Source organism: Chanos chanos, chromosome 8, assembly GCF_902362185.1.
Source record: "Chanos chanos chromosome 8, fChaCha1.1, whole genome shotgun sequence".
Taxonomy (NCBI): Eukaryota; Metazoa; Chordata; class Actinopteri; order Gonorynchiformes; family Chanidae; genus Chanos; species Chanos chanos.
Window position 1 is genome coordinate 31,718,781 of NC_044502.1, and position 16,054 is coordinate 31,734,834.

Here is a 16,054-nt window from a genome sequence, read left to right on the forward strand (position 1 = left end):
CAAACAAAGAATGTTACGGACACTTCAATAAGTGTGATGGCCGTACACGCAAGCCCCGTTTGCATGAAAGACTTGAAACAGGATACGAGCTGGACTGGGTTAGAGAAGATGCAATGCGCATGCGCTGTCCATGGTTACTATAGCGTCGTTATGGAGACAAATGACCGGAGCAGGGTTAATTAGAACACCGAAGCCTATGTTTCTTTGTCATATAGTCAAGTCTTTCTGCTATATTGTAGTCATGTGATACAAATATCTGATGAAATATCTGTCGAGTGGACATGACAGCTTTGAACAACTCATAGACGAGAGAAAAAAAGCTTTCTGATTTTAACATTGACAGACATTTTCGGACAGTTCAATAACAAAGCAGATCTCAGGATAATTCAAAAAGAAAATGAAAACGATGAAAAACGATGTCTTGCCGCCTCTTTATTGCATTATCCTAACAAACTGGCTACTGGATTAGTCTACTGAGCACCTGTTTTTCAGTAGTACAGTGGTTTTACCAAGTTTTTTGGTTTTACTAAAACCAAAGTCTTACCGAACCCAGACCGGAGTCTGACTTTTTATTTATTTATTTATTTTTAATTTATGCACAGCTGACATTTCAGTTAGTTGGAGTAAACTAAAGAAGGTTTCATACCACATCCTTCCTCTATGCTAAGGACTTCCTGTAAGCCTGATATACTACAAACATGCTGTTTCTGTACAATAGTAGTGATTGGAAATCACTAATGCTCCCAGACAAATGAATGGTTTGTGCCCTTGTTGTTATCAGGCTTTCTTGTCTTCAGCAAGAGAAGAGATGGTGTGGCCAAGATGAGCAATAACTAGTAGTTTATAGGCATATTTTGTACATGACAAATGAACATGAACATTTCTGCTGATAAGGAGATAGCAGAGAGGAGACTTATCAGTTTATCACATTGCTATACACTGTAATGTTATAACTGGGCAATTATCAAATTTCTGTGGGTAAGCATACTTGTACCAAAACATACACATGTACTCATAGTTTCAGGCAAGAGTAGTTTCAAGCAGCAGTCACTGTGGGTATCATTATAGAGTGCACCAGCACCCTCTGCTGTCAAACTGTGTTTTTGGTTTAGTCTGTATGAACATAAAATGAGTTAGTCCAGCACTGAAATGAAAAGTATTTATATTGCACAGAGAAAAAGGGTAAACACATTCACACTGTGAATCCGCTTATTCCATAGTTACATATCACAGTAATCCACTGCTCTCAAACGCTGATTCCTTTTCACCATTATAACAGTTATGACCTTTATAACATGACCCTGGTCATCTGTATGATGCTTCATCCATTTTCTTTTTAATCACTCTCTTGCTCTTTTTTAATTTTGTGTTTTTTAAATAATGGACCAGAAGATAAGAATAAATGTTTTTTTTTTTCCTTTTTTAGAAAAAGGCTTGTATATGAACCTTTATGTATCGAATACCGATGCCTCATTCAAAAATACTGCCATTTTAAATATATACATCACAGAGGAGCAGTGATGGTGTTGTAATCCTATGCTCTTTGACATTGAATATATCAGTATTGGGAATTAATGTATTTATATCCTATATTAAGAAATACATTCCTTTTACACCAACATGAGGTAAATAATGTTGTTGGTACCTATCACTGGCGCCTGAACTATGAGATTTTTTTTTTTTTGGCTGTTCTTGTTTGTTTTTGTAGAAAATCAGATTATCTATTATGTATATTACATCAGTCAATTTATACTTTAAAACACAAAAAAGTGCGATAAGTAAAATGTGACTATGCATTTTACTATTAGCGACTGATGTAAACTGATGAAATTTGGCATCTGGGACTTATATTTCATATACATCCCTTCTGTCAAATACAAACAGCCCCCCCCCCCCCCCCCCCCCCCAAATATCCAATTCAACTTCAGTGTGCCATTTCTTCAGTGTGCCAAAGTTTTACCAAAGCGACATTTGTGCAAAACTCTGTTTGAGCAACATCCGATCCTCCTTTGATATGGATCCCTCCGATGAAAAGGATGGATTCTAAGATTAAAGACTATAGAGGTGCAGTTTGTTGACTCTTTCAGAACTGTGACAGGTAAAACAGCAGACTTTTTGTACGTTTGATGTATTCCATCACTGGAGGATTTTCAGTGTGGGAGCTAACAACCCTGAAAAGTACATAAGCATACATGTAGGCATAAAGCCCATAAAGTATGCGTAACCCTCAAGAAAGACAGTAGATTACGAACCGTGCAACTGTCCTTGTTTGACTGAATCGCCGGTAATTCAAAAAATCTGATATCTACCTAAGGTTAATAGTCAGTTTTCTTTCTGTTGCTGTCATTTTAACTGTACTCGGCTTTTGAGAAGTGAGTGATGCAGTCACCACTATGTTGTTTTTATCATCGGCAGCATGTAGGCGTTTCGAATTTCCGTTTGTCTTTTTGTTAATTAACATAGTGTACAACAAGCAGAACAGAGATCTACACCTAACTGCCTCAGCTGCAGCCATACCGGCGATCACCGCATGGGGGACTGTATAGTTTGGTTGATAACACCCTTGCGTCTGTTCCTGTTCTCTGAACCAATTGGCTGAATAGCAGGGGTGGGCATTCAGGATGCGGTTAAAGCATGTTCGTCCGGCTCAGTTAGCGAACTTGAGATAATGAGTGTGGTAAATGTAGAGTGACTTTTAGTAATTAAACCCAAGACTTTGAGCCTAAAGTATGGATATGTTTACACGAAACTGAGGTAAATTCGTTCATCTAATTTAGATAACTAATTTAATGTGACAGTGTTACACCGAGGACTATAAACCTAAGGTTTAGCATGACACAGGAAGGATTTAAAAGAATACAGTGTTTATAAAGCTAAGGTTACTTAATTGTTAGTGGATTTATCTCTCACACTAATTGAATTAATCACTACATATAACGTCAACGGAACCTGCCAGACATAACCGAGTGTACATGACCACGTGTCCTTTGAAAGCAGACTTCAAGAGTAAGTGGACGGATCTGACATGATGCGTAAGTCAACATAATTTCTCCATTTTTTTGCTGTGGATTTGTCGATAGTATTCTGATTTTGAATGTAGGGTTGTAAAATCTGTCGTGTTTAATGTACGATTAAATGATGCCCCGTTATCAGGAAAATCAAATGCCACTTATTCTACACAGATTAGGAGTATTTCAAATTGTGGGTGAAGATTGCACGAAATGTAGCCTGCGTTTAGGTTTCGTCAAGTATCCAGCTAAAAAGAAGGGAAAAAGGCCTCAAAACCCGAGAATGTTTCTGAGTATAATGACCTTTATTAAAGGAATGTGGAAAAAAAGCTTCTTCAAGGGCTGGATAGTTTCTGTACCTGCGAGTGACAAAAGGTAATATCAAACATTTGTCATAAGTCTTCCTCCACAGTTTGTGTTGCGCAGTAAAGAAAAAGATAAATAAATGAACTCAGGGTCCAGATTATTAGGTACAGCGGACACACATTTTACTATTTTAGTTCTCAGGTAATGGCTATAAAGGCTTTTCTTAATGCAGGTGTTGTATTGCATCCTTAGTTTTTTCACCACCGGTACAACCGCGGTGAACCTGCTCTAAAAGTTGGGGGGTGGGGGTGGGGGGAATATGAGGTTACATGATTCCGTGTCAGTGCAGTTGAAACTGTAGCAGCAATTATGCATTTTCAGTTTATATGAACAACATTTCAGTAACATAAACACAACAGATAATGCCTTTAACATTACACCTGAAAATACGGTCCTTCAGGGATGCTTTGTAGGCAGCTTTTTCCTGATATTCAGTGAATATCAGCTCAGTTCCTACGTATACATTTTACAGATTATCTGGGACATTTCCAGAATGTCAGCAATATCTGGACTATTATGTATGCATGAAGGTTCCAGTTTCACCAAAGGACCGATGGGGGTTTGGGTTAGGGTCAAAAATAGAGTGAGTCTCCCTCACAAATGGACTAAACTTCAGACTATGTTTCCTGTGCTCTTTAACCTGATGGAAAATGTGTCATGTCTATATCTGTTCCATTTGATCAGTGTGTGCATGCATCCCCAGGAATTCTCTCAGCTCTGGATAGTCTTTGAAATAAACATTTATAATTCACCAGAATGATTTTTATTAAAAGTTTTCTGTTTTTTTTGCTCTCTCTGAAATGTGTAGAGCTGTGTCAGAGAGAAGTGGCACGGGAGCCTGCTGAGGAACCATCTGGTTGTGGGTGTCAGAAGTGGAGGACTTTTGTTTGTGAACCACATAACTTCAGACTAAAAGATGTCCTAACATGGTGAGCAAAATTGTCCCCGACAAGAAAACGTATCATACTTTCATCCTTGGTGATTATGATTGTTGTTATTCAAGCTTGTATAAGGAATCAGGACAGCACAGCCTGCCCTTGAAAATGAACTTATCAACAGTACCCACAGTGTTGAAAATATGCTCTTGCTCTCAAAACACTTCTGGATTCAGCAGAGTCAGCCTGAATACTGGTGCTCTGTAGTGATTAGTTTTATATTGTAGAACAGTTTTTAATAAACACAAATCCTGATTCCCTCAAACCTCACCCAAACAAATGATAATGGGTATCTCTCAACCGCATAGTTCTGTATCAGCTTTCCCAGTTGTCTGGCCTTTCTGTGACTAGAGAACGTTTGTCATCTTGCGACCAGCATTGTGGTTGTAACAAGATTGGCCAAGGAAACATGTATCCTTGTATTTGTCAGGGAGAGAGGATCAGATATGCATTAACTGTATTGAGGCGTCTGAATCATCGCCATGGTAACACAGGCCTCTATCTTGCATTTGACATTATAGGAACTTGAATTATTCCTTTTGCTATTTGGAAAAATCAGCCAGAGAGATGTAGACTTGCTCTGTATATTTAGAAGGATCAGTTGCAACAAACATCATCTTTGTGAGGTCATCTCCTGCTGACGCTTGTTCGCCTGTTTAACCTTGAACTGAAGACGAAATCCTGTTGGATTGAACATTTCAGAAATGGAAGATTCCATGTTGCAGGTTAAAGCAGAGTCCAGTTGCAGTGAATGTTTTCGTAATATTAGAAGCAGATTATCGTAGACCTGACCTCGTGCAGGATTAATGAGAGATCCGATTGAGACTGGCCTTCCGTAAAAGTTTCAGAAGTTTCTTTCATATGTTTCAGCGTACTTTTGAAAATGTCATGAATGTTTATTGATTTGATTATAATATGTTGGTTATATTTATTATAGGGACACTTGTGTTAAGCATGTCTTTTTACATCGTCTCATGGATAAATAAAAGAATTATGTTAATTTAATGTACTGAACAAAGTTTGCGTGAAGCTTTGGGAACAAAATGTTACTTCACCACACACTGTGGACCCCCTAGTAGGTGTTCTGTTGCTCCGTGCCAAACTTTGTTACGGCTGAGATAGGCATGGGAGCATGGTATTTGTGTCCTTTCGATGATCTCACACTAAGCCATTTGACTTGGTAGGCAGACATTTTATGAGATCTTTTACGGATCGTTTGCTGTGTGTGTTTTGCACGTGATCATGGTGGGAATGGAGCAGAGTTGTGGTCACAGGACCCTCTTTGGTCTCAGTCCTGTTACAGCGTGCGTAACAGAGGTGTATTTGCAGTTTTCCAAGAACAAGAATAAGCTGTGTGAAGCTTAACTTCCAGTGCAGAGAGAATGTGTTGGTGGTTTGTGGTACTGTATGTATTATAAATCCTGTTGCAGTAAGAAAACACAATTAATCTTTATTTTGCCCTCTCCTACAACATATTATATACCCACATTCCTGCCCTTTCTGTTTTTTGTTTTTTTTTAAGTCAACAGCAGACTGTAAATTGTAGGGTATTAGATAAGACTTTTTAATTTCAGTTACGTTGAGGTATCTGTTTGTCTGTTGTCTAACTGGATAGATATGTTCAAAGCAGCCCATGATATAAATGAGAAGTTCTGAATTAGTCTATAGACTGTGAGGTATGAATTCTGAATGTAATGCTCCCTGTGAGATACTGTCAGAAACCCTGTAAACCTGAGGAATTTTGCACTGTGATGAGAAATTGTAGCTAGCACCTGTGGATGAAAGCAGTTATGCTTGCCCTGAAAGAGACAGTCAAACGTTTCCGCTTTGAAGCCTTCATCAGCATTGAAGACACAGCAATACACCTCTGAAGAGTAAAACCACCATGTGACCCATTAGTTAATCAAATAAATAATAATCCAGTTGGAAACTACTGAATCACTGAATAAAATGAAGGAAACAAATAGTTCTGCTTGTTGAACAACAAGATATAGTATCCGCCAAAATAAACACTGTAATTTTTCTAATATAACAAAGTTTGCATGTGAATTTTCCAGCATTCACTGCATCACGGACCAGTCACGCTACAGGCAACAGCTGTGGGGGAAAAAACACTGAAATAAGAATGGAGTCCATTCCAGAATACTCTTCATGTATATATCTAGTCTCGCCTTAGTTTGATCTTAGTAGACCTTGCTCTTTATGTTACAGGCGTCTTTTCAAGACAGTGGCCATGGGTCAGGGGCTGTCCCTGCTGATCTGTGGGACAGCCATCACCTGTCAGTATCTGGCTGAGGCTAGAGTGGAGACGCCCATGCTCCAGAGCTGCCTAAGCTACACTCTGCTGCTGCTCACCTATACCTCAGCCCTCATGTTCAGAAAAGGTTTGACTGCAGCACCTAATGTGTGTGTGTGTGTGTGTGTGTGTATATATATATATATATATATATATATATAAGAAATAAATGAACCATTTAGACCAAATTACAATTTTATGTGAAAAATAAATCTGTTCGCCTCACCATTTCCTACTTGTTCAATCCATCTTGTTGGGGTACAGTTTACTTCATTGAAAATATGATTTCCTATTTAATAGATGTTCACATTGTTTATGCCTCTTGTACTAGGTCCCTTTTCATTTAAACTGTTCGGTAGAGATGGCTATGGTTAATTCGTGTATTGATTAGATGATTCATTTTCAAGGTGATAGTAATTTCCATAACATTGCTCAATATTGTTTGCACTACATATGTATCTATACCCATTTTTTAGTCGTGGCATGTTTGGATTGTGACAGTTTTGTTCAGTAGTCACAAATCAAACACCATGGAAAGAGAGAAGAGACCGGTTCCTCAGGTTGAACCAGGTTGTAACTGCGGTGTAGAGGCAGATTGTCTCTTAAACTTAAGTAGAATTTGGCCTCTAGGTGACTTTTCAGGAGTCTACACTGAATTAATTAACTGGAATTAACTAATTGTTTTACTCTCCTATCATAGGTGATGCAAATATCTGGAAGATTTTAAAATCGAAATGGTGGAAGTATTTGCTCATGGCTTTCACTGATGTTGAAGCAAACTACACTGTTGTGAAAGCATACCAGTTTACAACGCTGACAAGCATTCAGGTAAAGTTTTTTTTTTTTTTCAGTGTCCCATTTTTATTGTGTTACTTGCATCAGAAAATATAGAATTTAAATGCAAAAATATCCCATTTTGCATCTTTTTGTGTTCTAGCTCCTGGATTGTTTCGTGATTCCAGTTCTTATGCTGCTATCCTGGTGGTTCCTGAAGACCCGGTACAGATTAGTTCATTTTGTGGCTGTTGTCATCTGCTTACTGGGGGTTGGGGCCATGGTTGGTGCTGACCTACAGGCTGGAAGAGACCAAGGCTCCAGTAAGTAATCTGTGTTAAGTGTAGCCAGTCAGAACATCTGTAGACAATTCAAGGCACAGATAATGTTGGGTTGTGAGATCTTTCAGTAATATATCATGTGTGTTAGTGTAGGAAAGTTTATCGATAATATATATCTTACCTGGGATAATTGCATGTGAATACAAAGGTCAGTAACTTGATTACTAATGTTTGTATCTTTAAACTCATCCATCACCTAGAAAATGCATCCAATCCTCATCTGTGTTAGTTTAAAGTAAAAACACAAGGATGATAATTCTGTGAACATTTCCGTTGAAGTGACTTCTTGCTGTCTCCGAAATTATACAGCTAATCAATGTATCAGTAATACAATAAAATAAATCGTTGCAGTAGACAATACATCCAGTGAGATAATAAGTGCATTTTAGCTGAGTCTCTGTTTGCGTTTGCAGACAGTGACGTGTTGCTGGGGGACGGGTTGGTGCTCATCAGTGCTGCCCTGTATGCCGTGTCGAACGTCTGCCAGGAGTACACCGTCAAGAACCTCAGCAGGATGGAGTTTCTGGGCATGATGGGACTCTTTGGGACACTCATCAGCGTCATTCAGATGTAAGACGCTTTCATCCACTTTTCTCCTCTGACTGTACATTCTACTGAGGTAGAGTCAGAACTGGTATTGCAGTGAGGTGAAACCAGAGCTTGTATTGATGTAAAATGATTTCTGAAGAATTTTTTTTTTTTTCTGAAGGGCTGTGCTTGAAATTAAAGCTGTGGCAGACATTGAATGGAACTGGAAAATTTGTAAGTGAAATGAACATTCCTGTCCTTCATAATGAGAAACTTTTGACGACACCACTGATGTCTGCATTCATTTTGCTCTGCAGTCATTCCTGCTGTCCCTATACACTCCATATATATGATATAGAAATGTACTGCATGTATTAATCATGAATAGTGTGACATAAGTTCATGTCCTGATACTTTTGTATATCCAAAATGCTAACATGCTACTACATGACCAGTGTAACATTTGTTTAGCTTTAGTATATAATTTTCATTTTTTTTCTTTTTAGGCATGCTCTTTGGGGCATACGCTCTTTGCATGTATGGCCTTTACACTTTCATGTCAGTCGTGGTGAAAATGACCAGTGCTGCAGCAGTCAACCTGTCTATGCTGACAGCTGACCTTTTCAGTCTCTTCTGTGGGATCTTCCTCTTTCACTACAAGGTGGGTTCAGAGTGAGATTGTAAATGAATAGAAAAAAGATAGCATACTTGAGCTAGTTTCAACATATCTTCGGCCAGTATCGGCATGGTTGCACTTTCCAAATTTAAATACGTTTCTGGCACCGTACTGTCTGATTTCCCGATAAAACTTTAGACGGTTTTCTGCTTTTCTTTTTACAGTTCTCGGGATTGTACGTTGTGTCTTTCATCACGATCACCATTGGCTTTATCCTGTTTAATGTCGTGTCGATGCCCACTATTGAACCAGCAAACTCAAACAATGAAAGAAAATATCAGGTCCCCACGGAGGACGATCATGATGGACAGCTGGCGACGGACTTGCAGAGAGAGCAGGAGCAGGATGAAGTGTAACTGGAGAGAAAGTTGGTGCAAAATGACATACATAGACAAATGGGGGCTAAGAGTTACCTCTCGGTAGAACGCATAGGCTTTGTCTTGAATTTTACAAAGCCAAACACTTTTTTGTTTGTATGTATTAAAGTTTTTGTAGTTATACCAAAGGGCAGCCGTGGTCTGAAGGTTTAGAGAACTGGGCTTGTGACTGGAGGGTTGCTGGTTTGATTCCCAGGCCCAACATCCACAGCTGTGTGCCCTTAATGCTCCCTGGGTGCAGAGGAATGCTGCCCACTGCTCCTGCGTCTGTTGTGTGTTCACTACTGGTGTGTTGGATGGGTTAAATGCAGAGACAAATTCACTGCTCACTGTTCGCAGTGTGTGTGCAATCACAGAGATTTAAATTTACAGGGTTTTTGTTAAACTTCTGTTAAAACAACACTTTTAAAGTGCCTTGACACTGTGCTGTGTATAAATGTTACGTTACAAAGACAAACAGGGTCAGAAACACAGCCAGCTGCTGAGAATGTTATCGGCATAGGTGTATTTCTCTCTCTGTGTGAGAGAATGTTATGCTGATGTTGGAAGATGCTGACATCAAATTAATATAGAGCAACAGGTATCACAACGCTTTCAAAGCTAGTCTAATGTGAAACACCTCTGAGGATGTGAGACCCTGTCTCTTTTGACTTAAGCCAGAAAAAAATGTTCTTGCATTGATTGTGGGAAATCAGTTCTTATTGGTGGAAGGAAAAAAAACGGGAGACTTGTTACAAGTGTTTGTCCTGCACCATTTGTGTTGTCGTGTTCCTGTACTGTACAACAATGTTGTACATTTTATAATGCCTTTATGCTTTTTTTTCATCAAATATTTAAATAATTTTGGAAGGCACTATACTACAGATTATTGTTACTTCATAGAAATTTGAACCTATTACAGAAAAGCTTGAAAAGACTACATTAGTCCTTATTCAAAGAAGCCATGCAATGTTATTAATGTTGTTTGTTTTTTATGTAAAATAACTTTGTACATTTTTCATATTTTTTATATTGATATTTTTTGGTCAGTTAGCACTTGGGCATAAAAATACACCTTAGTCTGAAAACCGGCAAGTTCACACAGTTTAGATCTCATGTAAACCATGTAGCTTCCAAAACTTGACAATTACACTGTAAACTTTTTGAAAGGGTCTTTTTGTATTCCTCATGCCTGCTATTTTTATTCTTGTCAAATTCAGAAGAATTTTAATAAAAAATGTGATCTGCTCATCCCTTATGCGTGACCTTTATATGAATACACTACCAAGCTTCAGGTCACACAGAAATAACAACTTTTTACACTTCATTGAAGTGAAGACAGACACCAGGGAGAACAATAAGGGAATTGAGATGTGCGAGTAATAAAAAAAACCCCAGGGTAACAGGGTTACAAACTGCCGCTAAAGGATCTCAGTTTAAAATGGCCTCTAGGAGGCACTGTGGTAGCAAAGTGGCAGATCAGATCTGTAGATCAAATGGAGGTTGATATTTCTGAAATTTATGAAGTTTGCTCCATAGATGGCACTAAAGATGGTGAGGATATACTACATAGCTAAACTGGTATCCAGGTGTAGTAATGGAAGTCCCTTAACTGTAGGTGATGTAAAAGGAGAAAATTGTAAAACTTGCAAAGTGTCACCCATAGGTAGCAGTATAGAGGGTATAAAACTGCTACCCCCATAGTCAGATACCAACTAACACGACTCAAAAGTTCAATCAAAATAAGTCAACACGTCCACCAGATTCCATTAGCTTCCTGTTTGTTTCCAATGATGGCCAGATAGTTTGGTGTGCACATTTTCTTATGCAAATTTGCAAATCTTGAGCCAGTGACAAATTTGTAGCTGAACTGAGTAGACTGAGTTGAGTTGTCCAGGGAAATAGCTAGAAAGTTGTACTTCCTTACTTTTACATAAGAGAGTCAAAGGATTGTTCCACCGAGCAATATTGAAGATACAGAAAAAAAACAAAATATACTACAAATATACCATACTGACTAAGCTGGCAGTTTTCAAAACGTTTCATGAATCGACAAAACCAAGCAGAAATACCAAAATTGGCTGCATATTTCAAACTTGTGTACTAAGATTCCTCTTACAGTCATTTTGTCAAACAGAAAAGATTAGTGTCTCAACTCAAACCTTACACAAAAGCATAGAATAACATCTTTTGCAGAAAACAGAATCATGCGGGTGTATAGATCTGAAATTTAAGTTCTCGACCATTTACCCAGACACAGTATGCATAGGTCAAGATCTCTATGTCTCAGCTGTGGAATTTTCAGGCATTCCATGTTTTATTACACACTCATTACATTTCTACAAATTGTGAGTTAGCATGACAAGAGAGCCAAAGTTAATTTCTTGTTCAAACATAGGCTTAAGTAATTATTACAAATATACAAATAATATACAAATTATTCACTGGCAATGGAATATGAAAGAAACCTCACAACAAAAAAATGAACTCAGCCTTTTCTTAGCATCCCTCCGACAGTTAACTAAATTGTTTACTAGCTGAACTAGGCAATACATGAAATTGTTTAAATAGGAAGAGAGAGAATGTGCACGAAGACTGGTTGTGTATTTGTAGATGTGGTTATCAGGGTACAATGTTAAGAATTTTGCACTTCGACATGTACGACAATCAGGATAGAGAAGTAAGACAGCAACGACCAGAGTAAAGGGTGTAATTCAATATGCACCCTACAGAGTCTGCGGTGTCAAAATCAGTCCACCCTGCAGAATACACCACAAGGATTCTTAGGCAACTCTACGATAAAAACGTTTAAGCGTAGATAGATTTCAGATAAGAAAAACAACAGAACAGAGGAACATATTGTCCTGTCAGTGTGAAGTCACACCACCACAAATATACTCAGCATGAAATGTGTGTGTACACAATAGACAGGGGAATAACAAAGTGCAGAATGCATATATTTTGAATTCTTCAAAAGCAGGCCTTCATATATCTAAACATGAACCGAGAGTCCACCAGTATAGTACAAAAATTAGACTTTTAATATATTTTGAGAAGTTTGATGGGTGGAAGAGACAGCATCATTAGTGTTCACACGGTAAATTTCTAATGAAAGAGATTCTGGTGTTGCAGCGTATTTACACAGAGACAAAGATGTGTGTATTCATGAGTGACAGAAAACAGCTTGTGGTATTCGGTCTGAGAAGCACGCATGGGAGGCGGACAATCCAGGAACTCGGGTGATTGGTTATAGATGTCAGAACAGACAGCGCTGAAAGTGGACGAGGGGGGAGCAGGATCAGATGTGCATGGCTTTCCGGGTAGTCCCATCCTAATAAGGGTGGGACAAAGGAAAAGAGTAAAGCATTTGGAAAAGGGTGAAGACAGATGATGTGTAGGTTGCTGGGTCAACTGATGGCCAAAATGAAATTCCAGCGGGCTGAATTACGGCAGTCTAGGTAAAAAAGAGAGTATCAGAGCACCACACAGGCAGAGGGGATCACTGAACACACAACCGACACCCTGTCAATTAACATGAGTGATGGCATGTGATGGGAAAGCAACAGCGCTGTCAGCCTTGTTCACCAGAGAACTCCATGTCACCAGCCCCATGTCCTTTATACATGCATGCTTTGCCTAAACATGTGTTTAGTTGAGAATACTAATGGTGTACCTCAGGCCTGAGCATTTCCTTTAAAGCTATGTCCTAGCTGGCTAACCCTGGAAGAGAATGCTGTAACACCTCTAGTAGCACTTACAGTTCTTGACCTGTGGCATGTAAGCACATTAGGAGGCTAATGTAGAGAAGACAGTACTGGGTTCATGTGTACAAATTTCCTAGCGCTAGTGTGAACTCAGCAGTTACCCTCTGAACTAGGCAAAAACTCTGACTTGAACTAAGTGAGTGACTACACTCTCATACTCCATCCTGTGAATATAAACACACAGTATCAGATCAGTCTGTTGCAATTATTTACTTTACACTCAAAAGTTGTGATACAAAATCTGACTTAGCCATGCATCACACTAGGCTTGTACTGGATTTTGGTTGCTATATTTTGAAAGGAGACGATCACTGCAACCGCAATGGCGATCATGGGATGGACGTCAGGTTTTTTTCCCCCCTGATAATTTGCTCTTTAATATAATCGCGTGATACTTCGTCATGAATAATTCTTGCAGTGTGGGACATTCTGAGTTAAAGAAAATGTGATTAGGAACAGCATGGCTATTCATGCACCTACATAATTGCATTGGACCTCACAGGACTCACTCCTCCCACAGGAATAAATTGGAAAATAAAATTCAGCCATGGGCAGAACAGTCCGTCAGTGCCAGAGTGTCGCCGTTGCAAGAAGCAAGTATGAAATCTCGAGCTGTGCTCATTCTGGTGCTGCTGGTAGTGTTATCGCTGACCTGTGAGTATTTAGTGATTTTGTCATGTACTGCTCAACATGTGTCTGATTGTGGCTCAGATATGGATGAAACTAAGCGGAGATGCTACATGCCCTGTCTGATTAGTTGAAGTTAGAAAAAAAAAACAAGTATAAAAAAACGAGTATACACAAGAGCTGTTAGTTGATAGTGTTTTGAATTTGTGTGTGAGTGTGTGTGTGATAGAGAGAGAGAGAGAGAGAGAGAGAGAGAGAAAGAAATAAAGAAAGATCTATGCAAACCAAACCCAATGATTTCATTCTTGGCTTTAGTTAAAGAAAATGAGGCTGCATCTTTCCCCTTGAGCTGTGCTGGCATTTATGGAGTTTGCCGTCAGGGCGTGTGTATGCCTTCAGAGTGGTATGTGGGACCTTTTGGCTGCGGAAAAGGATTCTTGTGAGTTGACATTTATTTAGCAAACGTACTGCGTCCTTCATCATCTCTCCGGTATGAAGGCTTTTACATTTAAATATGAAATGATCGCACATTTTTGTCATTCATATTCTCCTCTTTCCAGATGCTGTGTAAATCACTTCCTGTGACTAATGGGTTTCAGATGATTATGCTATGGCAGGTCCTCCCATGAGTGGAGCTCGTCATGTGAATCCACTAATCTCCATTTTCTCTTTTTGTGACTGATGCCTAACATAACCGAGTATACCACTGTGAAACGTGTCTGCCAGCAACTTCCGTGACTTGTGCAAGTTTAAATTTAAAAGTGTTTCTCTTGCCGGGGAAAAACATTTAAGTGGTTAATGTTTCATTAGGATCTGTATTCGTGCTTTATTAAAATGTAACCCTGTCAGTTCTCAAATTACCGCTGTAATTTCTCATAATTAATTTTTGCACTTGGTTAAGCTTAGAAGGACAATGGTTCCTACCTTTTTTCAACAGATGTAACATTAAGATTCAACTATGTTGTACAATACATTTGAGATATGTTTTTCAACAGCGTGATACAAAGGAATTGTGTACTTTTTTATACAACAGCTTCAAGTGTTGTTGCGAAGAGTTATGGATAAATATACAAATGAACCATACAATGAAATACAATACTAAATAACTATGTATATTTGAATACTGTGTGATTTACTGATGTGGATTGCCATTTCTTGAACTATATTTTCACTGTTAAACTGTTGGTAAGCCGATCATCTGCTATACATGGAAGTGAGCCAAAGTTAACTCCACTGAAAGAGATGAGAACGTCATGGAGGAATGAGTCTCCTTTGAAAAGTCCAGGTTTAAGCCTCTGATTTTCGCCCCAAGATCACTGGATCAGACTCTTGCTATTCTCTTGCTACAGGAGTGGTAGAGGTGGAATTACCACTAGATTTCATATGGGCTGCTCCCAGCATACTCTTTCATACTGATGAGGTTGTGCACATGGACATTTCTGAAGACCAGGAAAACATTAATTAAATAATAGTTTGCTATAAATGTTAAATATCTGACACAGTCCTATGATCTGAAAATCACACATCAGATTTCTGAAGATATTCAAATACAAACAACCCTAATTCCTGTTCTACAGACAAGACTTTCAATAAGGCTTGATCTGAAAACAGAATAAAACATGAACATTTTAATGTGTGAAACACTTCAGTTATATATCAAATCTCAGCTGCATTCTAATCACTCTGACTTGCAGCTTATTACAAGATACGTATCATTTTAATCAACAGCTTTCCCTGCAGAAACTTCAAAACAAATTTACCAGTTGAGAAATAGGAAAAATGACTGAACCATAGTAAACCTTTTTTTTTCTCATTTTCATTACTAGTAATTTCCTAGTTGCTGTATATCAAAGTGACACGTACTATTATGTAATAAAGAAGAGCAAAGCACTGCACTTGCTCAGATAGCAAATATTCACGAAAATCAAACTCAATTATTTTCTGAATATTTTTAAAACGAATATGTAAGTAGCATTTGCATCAGAAACTGACGTTTTAAGTACAAGTGCGCCAGGTGAACAGAAACTATATCGTGAAAAAACGAATTTGACATTATGACTGGACTCACTATAAAAATATTTCACGGCAGTTGAAGTGCCACCACTAATCATTACTGAGTATCTTTTACCCCATTTTTTATCCATTAATGACTAAGCGCCTCATATTCTCTAAGAAAAAATGAAAGATAAGAACAGTTCTCCATCTCCCTCTACTGCTAAAGATTTAGGAATACTGTGGAGAGGCTGCGCCAACACAAAAATCTGACCATGAGAGCGAATAACCAAACGTTTTAGAGCACATGACAGGAAGTAAATAAATGTTCCCGCGCTGCTGTTCAAGCACAGAGGATCCTATCGGATTGTAAAAGCAGTGTGGTGTTCGT

At 38.5% G+C, this 16,054-nt stretch overlaps 1 protein-coding gene across 1 annotated transcript; it reads left to right on the plus strand.

Annotated features, from left to right (window-relative positions):
* The first annotated feature begins 2,972 nt into the window (after positions 1-2,972).
* Positions 2,973-9,280, plus strand: slc35f2 (solute carrier family 35 member F2). The gene is made up of 9 exons (XM_030783096.1): positions 2,973-3,006; positions 4,183-4,303; positions 6,521-6,693; positions 7,306-7,433; positions 7,543-7,702; positions 8,134-8,290; positions 8,430-8,482; positions 8,755-8,909; positions 9,089-9,280. The coding sequence occupies exons 1-9, from the start codon at positions 2,973-2,975 to the stop codon at positions 9,278-9,280; spliced, it is 1,173 nt and encodes a 390-aa protein (XP_030638956.1).
* The last annotated feature ends 6,774 nt before the right edge of the window (positions 9,281-16,054 follow it).